The sequence below is a fragment of the Thalia democratica genome, chromosome 5 (assembly GCF_965202585.1).
Source record: "Thalia democratica chromosome 5, ktThaDemo2.hap1.1, whole genome shotgun sequence".
In the NCBI taxonomy this organism is placed as follows: domain Eukaryota; kingdom Metazoa; phylum Chordata; class Thaliacea; order Salpida; family Salpidae; genus Thalia; species Thalia democratica.
Window position 1 is genome coordinate 78,169,386 of NC_139169.1, and position 21,150 is coordinate 78,190,535.

Sequence of the window (21,150 nt, forward strand, 5' to 3'; positions counted from 1 at the left end):
TTAAATTGTTTTTATAAACTTAATTCAATATTGGTTGTTTTAAAAACACTAATTTTTTTAAAAAAGCGTTCAATAAAAAAATTTAAACACTTTTTACTAAGTAGGTGATACTTATGTCGTAGTAAACATTAAGAAGTTTTATTTCATCTCAGTTTCATTTTTTTATACTAAACATAAAAGAATATTTGAGATTCGTTCATGTTCTTATTAGTTTTTGTTAAACCTACACAAGATTTTATTTTTGTGTTTAGTAAACTCTTTAAAGAGAAATTACTTTGAAAATGTATAATAAAAATTTTATAGTTCTTTATGTTCTAGTTTTAAGTTTAAATCAATTTATGTACCAACTCTTAAACTTTTTCTTTATCTCTGCGTTTTCCATAACTGTTTACAAACTCGTTACTAGGAAGAAATGAAATTAATTCACATTCCCCCTTTATTAGATACTCCGTATTACTAGTTAATTATCCATTTACTTTTTCGACCTCTGACAGTAAATAATGCTCCAATAGGTGAAAGCGTTTGCTTTTGGGAAACCCTGGTCTAAAATAAATAGAACGTATGGGTTACTGATTATAGAGCAGGATTCGGCACCCTTTTGTAACTCGCGGGCCAACTTTCCCTGATAAAGTTGCTTGCGGGGCGCACTTTTTAGAAAAATTCGTTGAGGACCACAGTTATTAAAAATAAATATAGTAATAAGTAGAACAATACTATTTTATACCAAAAATATAAAAAATAAGTAGTGAAATAGCACTTGTAAAGAGTTTATTTTAAATTAAACGCCTCATTGTAAGTTTTTATTGCATAACCATTTATTTTTGTGTTTTTTAAAAAGTAACTTTTGGCTAAAAAGTAACTTTTGGCTAAAAAGTAGCTCGCGGGCCGCAGATTTTGACTTTGAGGGCCGCACTTTGCCGACTTCTTTTATATAGTAATTTGGTTGTTTATTGGACCAAAACGATAAATTGCTCAAAAATGTTTTGGTTCAAAGACCTTGATACGCAAAAAGACCTTTCGGTCATCGAGTACCATTACCAACTTGATCAAAATTATAATGAGCTACAAATAAAAAAAAATTTACAGTCAAAATTTAAACTCTAAAACAAAAAACTTAATAAAAAATGAAACTATTAAACTTTACAACACTAAATGTTTTTATAAAAATTAAATAATTTTTATACACAGACATATCTAAAATTATATACACATAAAATATATATTGAACTATACGTCAAAAAGTAAAGTAAAAGTGCCGTTGAATAAAGAGCTTTCAACATAACTCATTTATCTGTAAAAAGTTGTGTGATCTAGATAATTAAGTATTTTTAAATGAAAATAACTTTAAAAGCAATTTAAAGAATTGCAAGATTCTGAATTTTAGAGCTTCTTTCTAAAAAGTTTATCATTAGTATTATATTTTTTTCACAACTCATAAAAGTTTAAGAACTAGTATTATTTTATTGTTTTTAAACAATAATATTTATATAAATTACTTTTTTCAAACCCAGCAAGTTTATTTCTATGTATTTTTGCAATGACATGTAATTTTACAAAAATAAATAAAAATAATATATATACTAAAGTACAAATAGTGTTTGTTTAATGGACTATTTTAAAATGGTTTTACGCAACTAAAATATTTCATAGTTAAATAAGTATACCAAATTAATGTTGGTTTTAGCAGCTATATTTAAACAAATAAAGTTTGTTCACGAAAAAATTGTACAAGTATTATAACTATGACTAGATAAAATTAAAGTAGTAATTTTTAATTATAAATAATGTTATTCTAATGTTGGAGTGTTTATTTTTTGTTTTGTTTTTGTTCTGATCTTAAGTTAATAGTTTTTTTAGATAAACATTTTGGATGCTGGGTTTTTTCTTTCTTTTTTGTTACGATAACTCTCTGCTATTTTTTTATGTTTCGTAGATTTTAGCTGTAAGGTTAATATATGTTATAACATATTTTTTGTAGCTTGGCAAAGATTTTTATTTAAAGATATAATTTTGCTTTTATAACACAAATTCTATGTTTGACAGATCCTTGCTGTATCGATTTTTTGTTGTTCAAAAATATTTTAGAATTCTATTATCTATTTTTACTTATGATATAGTCTTAAATTTTGGTCGTATTGTTTATTTTGGCCTTAAAATGGACACTTTTTGTTTGACTAATTGCAGGTTTTTTCTTGTTTTTAAAGGTTTGTATTTTGTTATTGTGATTGAGAACTTTTGTTTTCAAATTTTCTATGTAACTGTACGGTAGTTTTGCTGTATGTTTATTAAGAAATATATGATAAGGCTTAGGTTTGTGTCTAGGTCTTTTTATTTTTATATTTTTGATCACTTGTTACTGAACACGTTGTTAAATTATGTTTTTTTGCTTCTCTTAGATGCCTGGAAAATTCCAAAACAATATTTTTAATTCTACTTCAATAAATTAATTAATCTAGTCTTGAATAAAAACATACTTTTTATCATGCACAAAGCTGTTTAATTAATGTCAAGATCAAATAAAATGACTAAATTGATAACTATATAAAAATTATCGCTCAGTAATGTCACTGTTTTTTTTTTCTCAGGATTAATAAATATCAGCACAAAATCAGTGAAGCTTAATGCAATAATTTCATTTCATGCCTGTTTAGCTGCTTTAAATATTTTTTGTCTTAGGGAATTAACCTAAAAGTGATCTTAAAATTTAGTGGTTTAGAAAAAATATTTGGGTTAGGTTACTGTGTTTTTGGCATACATTCAGTGTCCAAGTTACTTATGTATAAAAATCTAAACACATTGTACGTAACTAGCTTAAGCAATCAAAGACAAATATACCTAGGCGCCCCTCAGAAATTAAAGTATTTCAGCAGATTTGTTTTTTTTTGCCTTGGCAAGTTGAAACACATTGTAAAATAACTCAAAAAAAATGTTGCTTCTTAGTTTTTCTTAAAGTATTAAAATGCTTTTTTTTTTTAATTTGCACCTAGAACATCTTTTAGCGTTTATTTATAAGTTGATACAAAAAGTTTAAAAAAAAACTTTTAAAAATATTTTTTAAGCATGCAGAAACTACAAATATTTGTTGCTAATTTATATTGTTATTGAAAACAGAACTAAAACAAAAACAAGAAACTTTTAATGTTTTTAAAGTAGATTTTTTCTCTAGCTAATTTTTTTACCTGTTTAACATTTCCTTTGTATGCTATGCTTCTAGATCATTTGGAGTCTTGGAGCATGTTTTTGTCTTAAAATAATAAATCATTATTATTTAATTTTTTAATTTCAAAACTTTTAAATGAGCTTTTACAATATTTAAAGTACTTGAAACATATCAAAAAAACACTATGCAATTGTGATCAAAATCACTTGGCAATTTGTTGGCATCACCTCATTTTCTTCTTTTATTATTAATATTATTTTTGAAAAAAAAGCACCTGATGAGTCCACTATACAAGTAATAAAAGTTTTTAAGTATATGCAGTATTATTTAGTAGCATTTTTTTTTATTGTGTTTTTTTTTATTGATTATAATTTTTTTTCTCCTGATGTATTATTAAGTTTACTCTAGAAATTAAGTTTTACTTTTTAACTTGTTTTTATGTAAAGTTTATTAGTTATTTATTAAGTATTCTTTAAAATCTGTTTGTAAATTAAAAAGTATTAATTCATTTACGTAGATGTTTACATTGCCTTAAGTTTTTACAACATTATAGTTATGAGAATTAGCAACCATACTTGAGTTATAACATATGTTAGAAGTACTGAATATTTAATTTTTTTTTAAAATATTTAAAAACACACAAAGAAATTCTACAGATTTTATTAAAGTATAGTATGATTTACAGTTTTTGTTTTATACTCATTTTTATTCTTATTTGTATCTTTAAAGATGAGATAAATCTTTTTATTTTTCACACCATTTTTACCACTTCTCCCTATTTATGTTATTATGAAACTTTATATTGCATTTTTTGTGGTTGTTCTTGTAAAAATAGCAACAAGAAAAATGTGAATGTACATGGTTGTAAAAATTGAAGTCGAAGGGAGGAGACGAAGTGGTGCCAATGGTAGACTGTGGTTTCCATAGTCAATATTGTCAGAAATGGGTATAAAAAAGTGCACACCACGTTTTTGTTTAAAAAGTTTGAAAAACAATAATTAAAAAAAACTGCTAATTAATGATAGTATAGATTTTTAATTGATCTTAAGTATCTTTTTTATTGTTTTAATTAAAGCTTTTCAAAAAGTGTTATAAAATGTATGATGTAAAATTTGATGACCAGAAGGTCTTTCTCCACACCAATCCATTGGCCATAGTTGTGAGCGTTCACATTTTTATTTATTTATTTGTTTTTGCCTTTTAGTAATCTTTGTCGCTAGTTCTAGAGACTAGTAAAAGCATTAAAGCACTTAAAAACAAGTAAACCATTTAAATTAGTATTAAATTATTAAAACTGATTTATATAAAATCAACTGTTTTATTAAAGTTATACTGCTTGTAAAAATAATCTGTAAAGAACCTATTACAACTCGTACTTATTTTTTTACACACACTCAGGCTAACTCCAGCTATTTTGATGAAGCTAAGGCTGGGATTTTGTTTTAAAGACCATGAAAGTATTAAAATTACTATTAGCATACACTTTAAGCTTTCAAAAAGTTACTGTTAATAGCAGCAAATGAGGCATATCACATCTAGAACATCCTTCTAGTTATGCTATGCCATTCTCTTATACCTCAATTTTAGGTGTTAAAATAATTTTTTAATAACTATTTCTTCATAAAAATTTTTGACATATTTACTAAAGTAAATTTTTTTGTTATTAAATTATGTTATTTAATATTTGTGATAAGGATAAGTAATGTGATTATTGATATGGAGGACTATGAAATACTATTTATACCTACAGCAACTCTTAGGAGTATAAACTAAAGAACAAACTAAATTGTTTGTTTAAGGTAATTAAAGCATAAAAATTCTAAACTCAAAACATTGAAATTACAGTTGTATAAAAGTTTTAGACCTATTCAAAATTTAAACCAGCTTTGTAATTTTCCATTTGACTAATTTTTTTTAAACTTTTTTGTAAGTTAGTTTAATATACAGTGTTAACATTTAGTCTTTGATAATATATCTGACAGTAAGTCATATGACTGAAAAACTTTGTTCATATTTCTATTTTTATTAATATGTTGGCATTGAATTTATTACATTTTTATTTTTTATTTTTTGTGTTTTCTGTTTTAAGCGGCTCTAGCCTTGGTGCCTTAGTCAAAAATTGCAGAACTGAGGATAAACTATAAATAAATAATATTTAAAAGCTAAATATGAATCAGCAGTGAAGTAAATAATATTTAAGTAGCCTTTGGCACCAATGGGAGAGCATTTTGACGGGAGTGTTATTGTGAGTTTTTTAATAACAAGTTAATTCAAAATAACTATATACCTTTTAAATGTTAATTTTTAAACAGTACTTATCATATTATTAAAGCATATTAAGTATTGCTACACTACATTTTTGCTAGTTATCAAAAGAAAATTATTTTACCTCCAAAAAGTAAAACTAAAATATGCTTTGTAAAAAAAGTAATTTTGTAGTTGATAATTTTTTTCAGGTCTCCTATTTTGTTTCCTCCCTTACCGTTTTAATCATTGGAATTGTTCTTTCCAATGCAGACGCCACTGTATCAACTGTGTTAACCTGCTCTATAATTGTTAGTTTTTTTTAAAGTTAGTTGGTATAACAGGGTTGCCACACAATCAGGATATTTTGAAGTTATTGAAAATCTCATGATGACTCAGGATAATTTTGTTTTTTATGAAAAACTCTGGTAATTTTAGGTTTTTTAATAATCTCAGGACAGATGTTATTTTTTATATTTTGAGTGAGATTTGATTGATTTAGTTTTAATACTTTGAGCTTGATTTTTATTTATTTTGAAAGGTAATAGAAAAAACAAGATTAAAAAAACTCAGGAAGACATAGGACAGTTTAAGGTCACTCAGGTCACTCAGGACAGTTTTTGACTTAAAGAGTGGCAACCCTGGTATAAAGATAGTCCTTTTTTCACTTGACAAAATTAGACTTGCCAAAATCAGACAAACACTCTAACAGAAGCAATTCTTTATAGAAAATTAAGTTTTGCAGTTTTTTTGCTTAATGTACTGTACAGTTATGAACCTGTTTATTTTTGTTCTTCTTTCTAATGCATCTAAAATTTCACTCCCATCTGAACTTTATATTAAAAAGCATATTTGTCCAGTCTGATTTTGTCTAAGAAAAACAACTATTGGTATAAGGTACATGTAATTATAATAATAGTCAGTTTTAATAAAGTTAATTTTTTTTTTACCTAAGCTGAAAAGCAATGTTATTCTACAACTTAATTTAAAGCCCTCTTTTAATAAGAAAATAGTGTGTTCAAATAAAGAGTCTTATTACGTATTTGACAGTATTTCAATTGAAAATATGTTATTTTACCTTAGTTGATTTATTTTAATTTATAAGTTTTAATGTTTTAGATTTTTGTTTGCATTAAGCTATAAAGTTGTTGTGTTATCTAAGTTATTTAAATTTTTTTTTGAATAAAACATTACTGTTTCAAAATGTTAAAACTAACTAATGCATATTAAATAAATTAGTATTCATAGTATTCAATAAATTTAGTTAGTAAAAACAAAATATAAAAATTTAAACCACAGTTTTTAGTTTTCCAAGCAATGCATTTTTTTTTTGCAAGTATAATACATATGCTTTTGTGTATTTGCAATAGTTTTGAAGCATTTCTTTTAAAAAGTAAACCCAAAATTCTTTTAGTTTTTAGAACTTAAACAATAAATAAGACAAGTAAAAACAAATGTAATATGTTTCAGGTATTTTCAGCATTTTTTTGCCAGTGTTGCCTGTGCTCCCCTGTTTGCTTGTTGGTGAGTTCTAATGAATAAATAATGTTAATAGTTTTGAAATTTAATTTAATATTTTAAACCATAAATTTTTCAGTATTTTCTATATTCTCAATAACACTTTCCATTTATTCATGTTAAACTTTTTCAGAACTATTTTAACAACTGATGATATCTTATTATTTGATATAAGAGTGAAACATTGTTCTGTTTGTAATGATGTGTAACTAAGTAATAATAAGTTATATTTATTTTCTGCTAATATAAAGGTTGTTGTAAAAAATGCAACCTTCAAGTTTTTGTTTTGCAAGCATCACAAAAAAACATATTGTGCAAAATTTTATGAAGACTAAATAATTCTAATTAAGTTAGTGTTTTCAAATTTTATTTAAGGACAAATGTTTTACATTAACTTATCTCAAAACAGTGTATAGCAATTGGTAAAATTGTAAATCTCATATGTTCAATTATTCTGGCGGCTAGATGTTTCAAACTGAAAAGAGTTTACGATGATCAAGTAAAGGATGTTAGTTTGAAGAATGGCTTTTCATTTAATTAGTTAAGTTTATTTATCAATAAGAACCATCTGTAAACGCTAAAAAAAGCCGTATAATGAGCTACATGACTCATAATCTACAGTCTGATAAATTACTCATTTTATTGTTTATACAATTATAAGTATATATAAATCAATACTAAAGATTTATAAAAAGTTTTGGTCGATAGTGCTTGACAAATTGAATTGGAGCTAAATATTTATTAAATTATATAAAAACAATAGTTTAGACAGCTGTTTCGTACATGAAATATAAAACTTCATGTACTCCTCAGTAAGCTAAAGTTTATTACAATAATAAACAGAAATTTAGATTTTGAAATTTTTTATAATGATTGTGACGTAGTTAGCTGAGTTTATTGTACAGTTAGCTGAATTTGAAAAAATACGCTGTACTTGTTAATTTATGCATTTTAGAAAGTTTTGAAAAAGTTGTTTTAGAAAAATGTTTTAAACTATTAGAAAAATGTTTTAAACTTTTAGAAAAAATGTTTTAAACTTTTAGAAAAAATGTTTTAAACTACTCATGTTTACGACTTAAATTTTACTTTGTTTTAATATTTAGTTAGGTTCAATTTTATTAAAAAAGTATTTTTTGTAATGAATGCATATGTTTTGTCTTTCGCTTTTTTGTTTAGTGTTATGTTCTTATCTGATTTATAAATTTCTATTTTTTCTAAGCTACAAAGTTTGCAGCCAAATTTAGTATTGAATTTTGGTTTTGTCATGTTTAATATTTCCCATTTAATGTTGTAGTCTGTATTGTTATCTTTTAAATTCCATATGTAGTTCGGTAGTTCTGTTGTATATCTTTTGTTAATATTGTTGAATGATGATTTGTGGTTTCTGTATCTTTGTTTGAAAGTATTTCCTGTGGGTCCTAAGTACTGTTTTGTTGCTTTATATGTTATATTTGATACTAGACATTGGTTGTTTAAAGGGCAAGGTTCTTTACCGCAGTTGCAAAGTTTATCTTTTATAGTGCTTTTATCGTCTATATTGTTTTTGTTTAATATTTTATTGTTGTGTGCTATCATTTTACTTCTGAAATTTCAACTGTATGATATTTCAATTGAATTGCGGTTGAATATTTTATTGTATAACTGGTTTTCGTAAAATGATGTGGTAATCAGATAAAAAAATTGTTTGCCTTTTTTAGAACTTACGTTTAGACTAAATGGTTGGTTGAAAAATATGATATCTCTTTTTTTTGTCTTTTTTTTCTTGTTGGTAATGTGGTCTTATTGTATTTTAAGATATCTTTGTAATTAGCTAAAATTAATGCTTTTTGGTAACCACTTTTTCAATTGTTTCAACCCACCATTTAGTCTAAATGTAAGTTTTAAAAAAGGCAAACAGTTTTTAAATTAGATTACCTTATTATTTTACGAAAACCAGTTATACAATAAGATATTCAACCGCAATTCAATTGAAATATCATACAGTTGAAATAAATTTCAGAAGTAAAATAATAGCACACAACAATAAAATTTTAAACATATCATAAACAATATAGACAATAAAAGCACCATAAAAGATAAACTTTGCAACTACTGTAAAAAACTTTGCCTTTTAAACAACCAATGTCTAGTGTCAAATATAGCATATAAAGCAACAATTACATCAAATAAAACATCAAAACAGTACTTAGGATCCACAGGAAATACTTTCAAACAAAGATACAGAAACCACAAATCATCATTCAACAATATTAACAAAAGATATACAACAGAACTAGCGATTTACATATGGAACTTAAAAGATAACAATACAGACTACAAAATTTAAATGGGAAATATTAAACAGGACAAAACCAAAATTCAATACTAAATTTGGCTGCAAACTTTGTAACTTAGAAAAATAGAAATTTATGAATCAGATTAGAACATAACACTAAACAAAAAATGCGAAAGACAAAACATATGCATTCATTACCAAAAATATTTATTAAGCAAAATTGAAACTAACTAAATATTAAAACAAAGTAAAACTTAAGCTGCAAACATGAGTAGTTTAAAACATTTTTTCTAAAAGTTTAAAACATTTTTCTAATAGTTTAAAACATTTATCTAAAACAACCTTTTTCAAACTTTCTAAAATGCATAAATTAACAAGTACAGTGTATTTTTTCAAACTCAGCTAACTGTACAATAAACTGTATTATTACTACGTCACAATTATTATAAAAAATTTCAAAATCTAAATTTCTGTTTACTATTGTAATAAACTTTAGCTTACTGAGGAGTACATGAAGTTTTATTTTTCATGTACGAAACAGTTGTCTAAACTATTGTTTTTATATTATTTAATAAATATATAAATTAATACATTTTTTGAAAGTAGTTTATAATTTTGAAAAGAGTTACTTTTTTATCTATTTTAGTTATTTTTACTCATAATAAATGTTCATAAATTGTTTTTTTATTTATTTTATTTTGTTTCTAACACTAAATGAAATTTTTTTTTCAAGCTAAGACTTTTTTTAATTTTTACATCTTTAGTACCGTGTAAAATTATCATAACTCATTGACAAAAGGCCAAGAGTGGCCAAGGTATATTTTTGATAAAAAATAACATGGGATTATCTTAAAGCTCATAGTGTGAGTTGTTTATTGAATATAAGTAATGGACCGACTGTAAAAGTTTGAAAAAATAGATAAAAGATGAAAAAATTAAATTTTAATTGAAATAATCTACTTATGGCATTTTTTATGCCACTTTCATAAGAAACCAATTGAAGTTAAGGATTCCCTTTATCTCAAAAGTTACTCTGAACTATCTTAAGAGTTTAAAAAACCTAATAGGTAAAACAAAACTGTACAAAATAAAATCAAGTTGCAAAAAACAAGGTGGACAAAATTAAATATTTTTTTATTTTAACAACCTGGGTCAGGGTTTCCCAAACTTTTTTTCAAAAAGCCTCCTTTTAAGAAGTTAAAAAAGTTATGGCCCCTTCAACCCCATAATATTTAGTGTCTTCAAATTATGACTTCCTGCCCCCTTTGGCCCCTTTGCTGCTCATGGCCTACTCAATTTCTGTCATGGTCCCCAAAAGGGCCACTTGGCCCACTTTGGGAAATCCTGACCTAGTATATTCAGACTAGGAATTTTCACTTTTCCAATGTTCACATATAAATGCTGTATATAAAAGAAAGTTTTTGTTGGTGCCAATTAGTTTTTTTTATGTATGAAACCACCAAAATATAAACAAAACATGAAAATGTTAGCAATTTATTTTAAAAGTTGAACATATACATATATTCTATTTAACCATAGATGTTTTTGTGTCAAAAATTTATTACAACTAACGGCGTTTAACTGCTCTCAAATAAATTTAAAAACAAATCTATGGAGTCAATAAAATATTAACACACATTAGAAAAAAAGTATGTATAATTATGTATAATGTTTATGTGAGTAGAAACTATAAACAAACTTTATGGTTTAAAAACAAAGTTTGGAATAAAGACATGAAAATATAAATGTGTCTACTAAAATTACAAATTTAACAAAAGCATATACTAACCTCAAAAAAGCTCTAAGAATAGACAAGTTTTAAAAATAAAAATAAAATTAAGTTGTGCAGAAGTGTTACGTCATAATAAATTTAACAAACTAATCAATAACTTATGATTTTATAATAATTAATAATTTAATAAAAACAATTAGTATTAAACTTATAAGTGATTGTGATTGTATATGAAAATGTAGTGAAATAAATAAGTGCATAAGTAGACAGAGTTATTTAAAGTAGAATCGTTGGTTTTGGGGACAAATATTGATAAATCTTGCCGCTTGTTCAGAAGTAGGTCATTATCTTCTCAGGGTTGCCACTCAGTCAGGAAAAGTCAGGAAATCAGGAAAAGTCAGGAAAATTTCAAAAAATCAAAAAAGTCAGGAAAAAATGGGGGGTTTTGAAAAAAAGTCAGGAAATTTAATAAAATTTAAAAAAAGTCAGATTTTTTCAGTTTAAATTTACAAAATTCCTTGTTTTCCAAAGCCTTCAAATGGTAAAAATTAATTAAAAGTCCTTTTAAGTCAGAAAAAAACTCCAAAATTTTCCTAAAAGTTTACAAAAATATTTAATTTTATTTCCAATGCCTTCATCTGGTATAAATTAGTAAAATATCCCTTACAAAACTGCAAAAATTTTCTATTAACATATTGAACAAGTACCCTACTTGTTCAAGCAGATTTTGTAAGCTTTTTAGTATTGATGATCTGTAGCAAGGACACTTCCATAGTGAAACTGATATATTCACAAAAGTTTAACTAGCATAATTTTAGAATCAAGGTGTTTTTTGTTTAAGTAAATAATTGAGTTCTTTATAACGAAGCAGTTAGTTTAGTATTTTATGTAACAAGTTAATGTGTATACTTTACCTCTTTATAATTTTTTCAAAGTTGTTTAAATTTATAAAATAAGTTATAAGAGAGGTATATGTCAAGATTAAGTTTGTTTGTATTTTTTGTATTGTAACTTAAGTTTTAAAGTATATAAGAGTATATTTATTTGTTACAAATTTTATACTAAATGATAAGAGGAAATATTTTATAAATGAAAGTAAAAATAAATGAGTGCCAAAAGAAAAGAAATGAAGCCCACAAGTTGTGGCTTGATTTAGAGAAAAGATTCTCTTCAACAAGTGTAGGGGCAGCAGATGAGAGCGATTTAGATAAAATGAGGCAAATGATTTTAACTGCCAAGAAAATGAAGCGGAATGCAGTTCAGATGAAGGAAACCATATCTTTATTAGATGAAGATGTTGAAGTGCTAATAAAAAACAGAAAAAATAAATTTTAGTACATTCATTTAAAAAAACATTATTTGATTAAGTTCTTTATTGTTTTAATGTTTAAACTGTAAAAGTTCGTTATTGTTTTAGGGTTTGAGTTGTGAAAGTTCCTTATTGATTTAAGGTTTTAATTGTTAAAGTTCCTTATATGTCGTTTCGTTTATTTAGAAACATTTATGCTAGGAAATTTTAAAAAATTGTGTTCTTTATTGTTTAAAAGTTTCAACTGTAAAAATTTGTTATTGATTTAAGATTTTAGTTGTGAAAGTTCCTTATATGTCGTTTGTTTATCTAGATACATTTATGCTAGGAAATGCTAAAAAAATTGTGCCTTTTTTCAAACAAGCTGTGTTTTAAGGTAATAATACAAGTATTTTGCTGGTAGAGCTGTTTATTGCAAATATATCAATCATACACAGATGGTTTAAGTGATGTAATGGAAGTTTGATGAAAGAATTCAGCAAAAACTGTTGTTTTTAACTTGTATTAAAATTAGAATGAAAGCTTTATATAGTTTCAAGTGTTAGATTATGTATTTTAGAATAAGTTTTATTTAAGAGTTTGGTTGAGAAAAGTCAGGAAAATTTTGGTAAAAAGTCAGGAAAAGTCAGGAAATTTTTCTCAGCTTGATCAGTGGCAACCATGTTCTGCTGCAATTACTGCTCTTTCTATATTGCAAGTTGGGCAAATTCTACTTACTCCGTTGGATGCATGTTTGATCTTTGAAACAATACTCCAATTCATGTTTGGCCTTTTACTGTACCTGTGAAAAAAGCTCCAGACATAATCCGATAAACTCGTGCTTTGTTTTTTATTTATATTTTTAAAAGTATGTTTATGGTCTATCTTTGAAACACCTGATGTACTTCCGATATAAATTTTATCAGGACCGATTCTACTTTAAATAACTCTGTCTACTTATGCACTTATTTATTTCACAACATTTTCATATAAAATCACAATCACTTATAAGTTTAATACTAGTTGTTTTTATGCTGCATAAATTATTGATTAGTTTGTTAAATTTATTATGACGTAACACTTCTGCACAACTTAATTTTATTTTTATTTTAAAACTTGTCTATTCTAAGAGATTTTTTGAGGTTAGTATATGCTTTTATTAAATTTGTAGTTTTAGTAGACACATTTATATTATTATGTCTTTATTCCAAACTTTGATTTTAAACCATAAAGTTCGTTTATAGTTTCTACTCACATAAACATTATACATTTGTGCCGCTTACGCGGTAATTGTCTCTTTTTTACTTTCTTCTTTTTTCTCAAGCGAGTATAAATTCAACAATCTCGAGTAATTTAGAGTTCTTTTAGTTTCTACTGCATTTCAGTGGACTGAACTCAGTGCAGCTTTTCGCTGCACTTAAGTTTTAATGGTTTCAATCTTATTGTCGAGTTGATTTCGATTTTAGAATACTTTTTGAGTTTGGTTTAAACATTTAATTTTTAGTCGTCTTTTAAAAGAATTGATAATTTGGTTTATTAGTGTAATGTAGTGCAGTATTTTACCATCTTTTCGTTTCGCAAATTCATTGTAAATATAATCATTATCACAGATTCGAACTCAGTTTAAATTAGTATAAGTAACTGTTTTATTAAACCTTTAGTAAATAGTAAGTAAGTCATATTAGATTATTTAAGTCGACTATAATTTAAGCGTTATCTGGGGGCATCTACTTTACAAGTTAGAGCGCACGTTGCGTTATAAACCAGGCCAATAAAATTGTATAAGTAGAAGCTTCGGTTAGCGACACATTATTATACATGTTTTTTTTTAATGTGTGTTAATATCTTATAGACTCCGTAGATCTGTTCTTAAATTTATTTGAGAGCAGTGAAACGCCGTTAGTCGGAATAAAGTTTTGACACAAAAACATCTTTGATATATATTCCAATAAGCTTAGCTTATCAGGATCTCCATGATTTAACGCCTTTTAACGTTACATCTTACATTCTATTTAATAAATTTACATCAACAGTATGAAAACAAGGAGTGGGAGGAAATAGAAATTGCGATGTGGGCAAGCCAAAATCACTTGTATCTGGGAATTGCGTCCATCGTAAACACAGTTTTGATCGTCGTGTGGACCGTCACAGTTGCAAAGTACATCACTGAGGATGTTAGTAGTACTAAAATATTGCGTTATATAAAAATATAAGATAGTTAGGAACCATTAAAAAATCACTGTCTCAGTCTTTTACGAATCACTCTGAAAAGATCTTTCGTTTATCAAATGAAATTTATTATTAAGGCGATATTTTGTGGTTTTTTTTAATGGTTCCTAACCATTTTTTATTTTTATTTAGTAAATTTTCAAAACTGTCCAGTTTTCTCAATCAAAAGAGGCAGACTACCTTCATTCCAACATTTTAATTGCTTAACTCTGTATCATTTTGTTTTATGTCACCCAGATAGTTGCACTAAAAGATTGTCTAATATTATTTCTTTCTTTTTTTAGTAATATTGTCTAATTTTTTTTTGTTTTTATTTTTAAAAGATAATTGTTATATTTCTCAAAAAATAAGTATTGTTCAGCTTGCAGTTTTTTTTGAATTTTTTTTTTAATGTTGAAAATCAAGTTATGAATCGAAGTTATATATTAAAAAAAAATCACTTTAATACAGCTATTCAACTTAAATAGTTTTGTTGAAATTCAAATGGATTTTACAAAATATTTAGAAGTTAAAAACATATTTGTACAAGTTTTAACTGTTATATTTGTTTACTTTTATTTTAAATATAACTGTTATTTAGATATAAATACTACATAAATTCTACTGTTATACTATTAACTTTTATTGCAATTTTAAACTTTAAAAAGCTTTTTAAGTGACTTTTTTTTTAATATCTAAAAGTAAGATAATGTACTAATTATAACTATTTTTATATGAAAAAAAAATATTCAGGACGATGATTCTGAAAGTAATGCAGCTGAAAATAATGCAGAACAAAATGTTTTACCTATAGAAGAAAATAATGAAGGTAATTTAATTACTTTTTTATTAATTTATTTTTTTGTTAATAAAATAATGCAGAACAAAATGTTTTACGCATAGAAGAGAATAACGAAGGTATTTATTTTATTTTTGTATTAGTTTATTTTTTTTTGTTGATGAAATAACGAATAAGAAAATGTATTACGCATAGAAGACAATAATAAAGATAATTCTTCATTTTATATAAATTTGATTTTGTTTTGTAAAGAAACTTTTGCCTTTATATTGTGAAATTTTTGATGGAAACTCGTACTATATTATTTGTTTTTTCTCCATGTTTAATCAATGATAAATGTTCTAGAAGCCAAAACTTACCGTTTTTTAATCTATTATTGAGTTGCACACTCAGGCTAACTCTTTATAGTTTGATTTAAGAAAAATTTAGGTTCAGTACACCTAAGTTGTAGTAACAAAAAATCGTTTAGTATTCTAAACTAGATTAACATGTTCTTGTAAGAATAGCTATAAAGCTTTACTGAATTATAAGATTAAAAAAGTATTTTTATGGTGTTAATAATAAAGTGTGTGGGACTGTTTGGGATTGCATCAAAAAGGTTAAAACTTAATTTTTAATCTAAATACTGATGGCTGGTGTACCATAATTTCATCCGTCGTATATTGAGAAATTTTTGATTTTTTTCTCTTAAGCACTTTTACCCCATGATTAACTATCTCTATTGGGGTAGCTGTCAAATTTGCACGTGCGTGCAAAATTGCACGAGGGGACAAAATTACACGAAGACACTTTTGCACGAGCAGATAATTTTGCACAGAGACAGTTTTGCACAAGTTAATTTTTTTTATATATATATTTTTTAATATAATTTTTTTCTTTATTTACTATCACTGTTACCCTTACCCTCGGTCGGTAACTTTTTTTTTTACTATCACTGTTACCCCTAGCCCTTACCCTCGGTCGGTAGCTTTGTTTGTTTTATTATTTTTACTTTTTTACAAATTATTATTTGTTTAATTTTAAGTTTTTAAAAATAATTTATATTAGTAATTTTTTTGTTTTTACTACGACTGTTACCTTTGGTCAGTAATTTTTTTTTTTGATTTTTTATTAATTTATCTTTTAGTTTTTTATTTCTGTTTTTTTTGATCTATTATTATTTCTGATTTTTACTCTCGTGCAAAAATTAAACATTTGCAAAATTGACCCTTGTTGCAAAATTGTCTTTCTGAAATTTCGTACCCTCGTGCAAATTTGTCGTCGTGCAAAAGTATCTTCTTGCAACTTTGTGCCCTCGTGCAACTTTGTCTTTGTGCAATTTTGACCCATTCCCCTCTATTGACAGGTTTTTATTTATAAAAAAAATTAGAAATAATTTTAGATTTCTGAAAAACTCAGAACAGTTTTTTCTTGATTTTGAATGAGAGTTACTTGATTTAGTTTCAACATTTTGTTAGTTTGTAACCAACTTTGTTGAAGAATTTAATTTTTATTAATTATGAGAATTGAAACTCTTTTTCTAAGCATTTGAAAAAAAAAACTCAAGACAGTTTAAGGCCACTCAGCGCAGTTTCACTCAAAGAGTGGCAACCCTGCTTTTATCCCAAGACTCATTATCCCCATAGTTTTATTCAACTTGTATAAATTTTATTCAACTTTTATAAATTTCATTCAATTTTTATAAATTTCATTCAACTTGTGTAAATTTTATTCAACTTGTGTAAATTTTATTCAACTTGTGTAAATATTTACATTTTAGCAGCTCCGAACGCCAGAAGTGATTTCGCTGATTTCAACGCTGAACCTTTGCTCCACGAAACCACTCATCCGCAACCGTCGGCTCCACCAATGAGCCCTGAGAGCGGATACGTTCCGCCAATCAGCGAAGTGGAAATGTCGGTTCCACCAATCAGCGATGTCGAAGCGCCCCCGCCGAGATACGAAGATATTTACAAAACTACGAAAAACTGAGTAAAAAATGGAGGTTTGTCTTAATAATTTTATGTTTTTGGTTTTGAAAATTAAGATAATTTCTATGTTGAATGCGAATTTGTGTATTAATATTTCTAGGATAATTACAAAACTATAAAACATGTTTTAATTAAAACCTATTTTTTGGTATTCAAGATAATATTTTTTTTTTATATAGGCTGTATTTTTGTTTAATTAATATAACTAAGTTTTTTTTTTGAGGTTTTGTACTTTCAGAAATATTAAGTGCAAAAAGAAACTAACTGGAATTAATGAACAAACAAGATATGGAATGATTTTCATAAATTAAAATTTTATAACAAATCCACTCAATATTTAGTTCAATTTTTAATTTATATTTTTAAAGTTTTGTAAATAAAAATGTTCGATAAATGCTTAAAGTAACTATTTATATACTATAACATTTAAAATAATACTTGATTTTCAATAAAATATCAGCTTATGTTTGAAACACAATCCATGTTATAATGCCTTTTATATTAGTACAACTACACAAGTTATGTAATTAAATAGTTAACACAATTTGATAATTTTGTATTTTATTTTAAATTTGTTGAAATATTTTAAGTACCAGAGTCATAAACCAACTTCCAGATGATGCGATTTTGAAATTGTTGAATCAAATTTAAATGGAGTTGAGTTACAACAATTCTGTTACAACAAAATACAATTTGTTACACACCAATCAAGACATCTGCATTATAAATTATTGCAATTTAAACTATTTTGATATCAAGTTTTTTCTTTTGCTGTTTGCTAGTAAATAATTTTTGGACTTATGATTTATTTCGTCTGTGCTTTTCATTTGCTGCCCTTCTTATCAAGGTGTCTATTTATTTATTTAATTTTAAATTTGATTTTAAATTGCACCTCATTTTAAATTGTACATGTTAAGTGTTACCTATTGAAATTAATTTAATCATGTTTGAATATTTGTTTTTTTTTCAACTTATAGCAATTATGCATTAGCAAGAAAACGCACAACTAAATTTCTGAGTTTTTTAGTTTTCTTATTTTTCTGCACGTTTGAATGATTTTGATTGAGATAAAAATGTTTCCGTGTTTTCTGTTTGTACTATTCTTTATTTATTATTAAATTTTCTGTTTTTTGTACGTTTGAGACTTGCTTTATGAAGTACAAAAGGTAAGTTCTTAACATTTAGATGTAAGCATGACAAACTTTTTTAATACATACATATATTTTAATACTTTTATAATACATATAAATATTTAATTTATATTTTAAGTGTTTCTGAAATCACAAAAAAAAAGAATTTTTTTTTGTTTTTGATAAAATATATAATTATTTTTATCATATTTCTGATATCACCTACATTTCCTTGTTAAATTTAAGCATGCAATTAAATTGATTTAAATTAATTTATAATATATTAAAATAAAATTGCTTTGTATAATTTGTAAATTGCAAAAAAAATCTTTTTTGTTTTGATTTCTTGCATAAATAGTCTTAATGATCTTAAGACTTCTAAAATAAGGCAAATGATAATTAACACTAGTTAATAAATACTTCTGAATTAACGTTTTTTAAACAATTCATTTTAAAAACTTATTTTTAAACTAAAAATATGTTTTTTTTAATTCATAAAATTATTAGTTATGGCTACATGTGGTTTTTATTTTCAAAAGTTTAAAGTTGTTTTTGAGATACTACTAAAATACAGTAATTTTAAAAATATTAATTTTCTATATTTATAACAATTTTTGATCACCGTAATTTTGTTAGTTAGACCTACATCAGCTAGCGCTTTTTAATTTCCCAAAAATACATTAATTCTTGAGTGGCCCCTTAAACTTTAAATTTTTTTAAGAATTCAAATTGTTATGGAACCTTTTTATAGATTTAGTAATTAATTGTTGTGCTAAAAATAAGATATTACGTTTAAAATGTTTTGAATATTTTATCAGTATTTCGGTCATGTTAAGTAATTAAAATTTTAACATTTTAATTTTTTGTAAACTTCACCTAAATATAAACAACTAAATACATATTAGAAATCTGTCTGAGAAAAATTCTTTATGTAGGAGTATTGTAAGGTATAATAAGTTTTTTTTTTCGACCAAAATTGAAAGCGACTTCAATTTTTCGTTATTTAATTTTAAAACTATCTTAGCTACGTATATATAAGAAAAAGTTTACAAATCTTGCGAAGCAATTTAAAGGTAACTTGTTGAAAACTTTTTCTTTCACGTTAATCGTTAAATATCTCTAATAATGTTTTTAGTACTAGATTGTTTTAGTTCAAAGTTTATGTTAAAGCACTACAGTACATTTGAGTTTTGATTGTTGAGTTAAAGACTTTTAAAACAAAAGCCATCAACGAAAAATTAACAAGATGTATTAAAATTTTAATACTATTTTTTTTAATATTATAAGTTCCCATTCTTAAATAACTAATAAAGTAACATAAAAAAAGATTCTTTGATGTAAATAAATATTTATGTGTTAATTTCGGATAAAATTTGAATTAAAGTTAGGTTGACTATATGAATAAAAAAGATAATCGTCTTTTTATTGCTTTGTTTAATTTAAATATTTTTTCTATAAAACATTTTTACCAAAGCTATACAAAAAATTGGAATTATTGGCAGCAATTTATTTAGTATTACACTTTTATGATGCTTTCTAACAAATAAAAAAATGTTAATACTTTAACATAGTTTGTTACAAAACTTAACATATCAACTAGAAGTTAATTAAACAATTGTTAAAATATTAAGTATTTTAGATTAATAAAAACAAAACATTAATCGACTATATACAAAAGTAAAGTGTATTAATTTCCAGCATCAAAAATTTTAGAAACAACAATATACTAACTACGTCATAAAATGAAAACCAAGTTATAGTTTTATAATGAAAAAATATCTAGTCTTCAAATTACCCATATTGCAAAGGAATATAGTAAAGCGAACACCGCTAAGAATCCTAAAGCGATTTTCAGTAAAATATTTTTTTGTAAATATCATGTTAAATTTTCAACTAATAATAATTAAAGATTTGAAGTTTTACCAAAAATATAAACTTTATTCGAAATTCAAAATATGCTTGATTAATTTGATAAAACAGTTTTTTGCATTTGCTTTGTAAATATTGCAAGTAATAAATTGTTTCTAAAAGTTTAAATGTTTACAACAAGTTGTTTTTAATGTTATAAATCTTTTAAATAGTATTGCAAGAAGATAAAAATTATGAACTTTTTTGTTCATCAAAAATAGTTTAACTAAATTAAAATACAAGATATCGAAAAGTTGTGTTCAAAAAATGAAGCATAAATCAAGAACTTAATCAAAATAGAGTTGTTACTAAGAATATTTAAACAAGATGTAGTGCATAAAAAATACCATATTGTTTTGATGTGTTGATATTTTCTACTTTTTCTTCCTCTGTTATTTGTGTTCTTTCGAAAACTTTTGAAGTAGTTTGAATTTGAAAGTTTGTTACTAATTCTTTTTTTGTGCCAGAAATTACATCCGTTATAAATATTCCATTTTCTATGTTTGATCTCGCACAAGTCATATTAAAATGTTTACAAATACCTTGGCATGCCTGTTCTAATAAGCAAAACAAGTCGTTATCAAAACGAAACAAGTCGTTATAAAAATGTCTAATTGAATTTTTTAAATTAGCTAAAGAAGATAAAAAATCAACTCTAGGTACTTTTAGTCAAAGGACCTGGTGCATAAAAGGACTTTTTGGTCATCAAGTTTCACACAAACTATTTACTTTATCTAATTAGTATTATAAAACAAAAATACTTGCAAATATGTATTTTAGCATTAAAAGGTTGTAGCTTTTAAAAAAACACACATTAAAATAGAAACAACCACAATAGAATATTTTACTAAGAATAACTCACCATGAAAAAAAAAAATGGTATTTAAATTTTAGAATAATTTTTTGCTAAGCATAAAA

The 21,150-nt window shown here is 25.2% G+C and overlaps 1 protein-coding gene across 3 annotated transcripts; it reads left to right on the top strand.

Moving 5' to 3' along the window:
• Positions 1-5,292: 5,292 nt before the first annotated feature.
• On the top strand, positions 5,293-18,020 carry LOC145836974 (uncharacterized). Of its 3 annotated transcripts, none has more exons than XM_082944741.1 (8): positions 5,293-5,405; positions 5,617-5,715; positions 6,875-6,928; positions 7,332-7,430; positions 14,251-14,391; positions 15,179-15,254; positions 16,984-17,208; positions 17,785-18,020. In XM_082944741.1, exons 1-7 carry the CDS (start codon positions 5,376-5,378, stop codon positions 17,193-17,195), a joined length of 711 nt encoding a protein of 236 aa, XP_082800867.1. In that variant the 5' UTR covers positions 5,293-5,375; the 3' UTR covers positions 17,196-17,208; positions 17,785-18,020. The 3 variants fall into 3 exon arrangements, with proteins under 3 accessions (XP_082800867.1, XP_082800869.1, XP_082800868.1); XM_082944743.1 differs by having other exon boundaries at positions 16,987-17,208; XM_082944742.1 differs by lacking the exon at positions 17,785-18,020 and adding an exon at positions 17,433-17,524.
• The last annotated feature ends 3,130 nt before the right edge of the window (positions 18,021-21,150 follow it).

Coding starts and splice junctions, on each gene's coding strand:
- LOC145836974 (XM_082944741.1), top strand. CDS start 5,376: ATGGGAGAGCATTTTGACGGGAGTGTTATT. Junction 5,406..5,616: donor ATTTTGACGGGAGTGTTATT/GTGAGTTTTTTA, acceptor AATTTTTTTCAG/GTCTCCTATTTTGTTTCCTC. Junction 5,716..6,874: donor TGTTAACCTGCTCTATAATT/GTTAGTTTTTTT, acceptor AATATGTTTCAG/GTATTTTCAGCATTTTTTTG.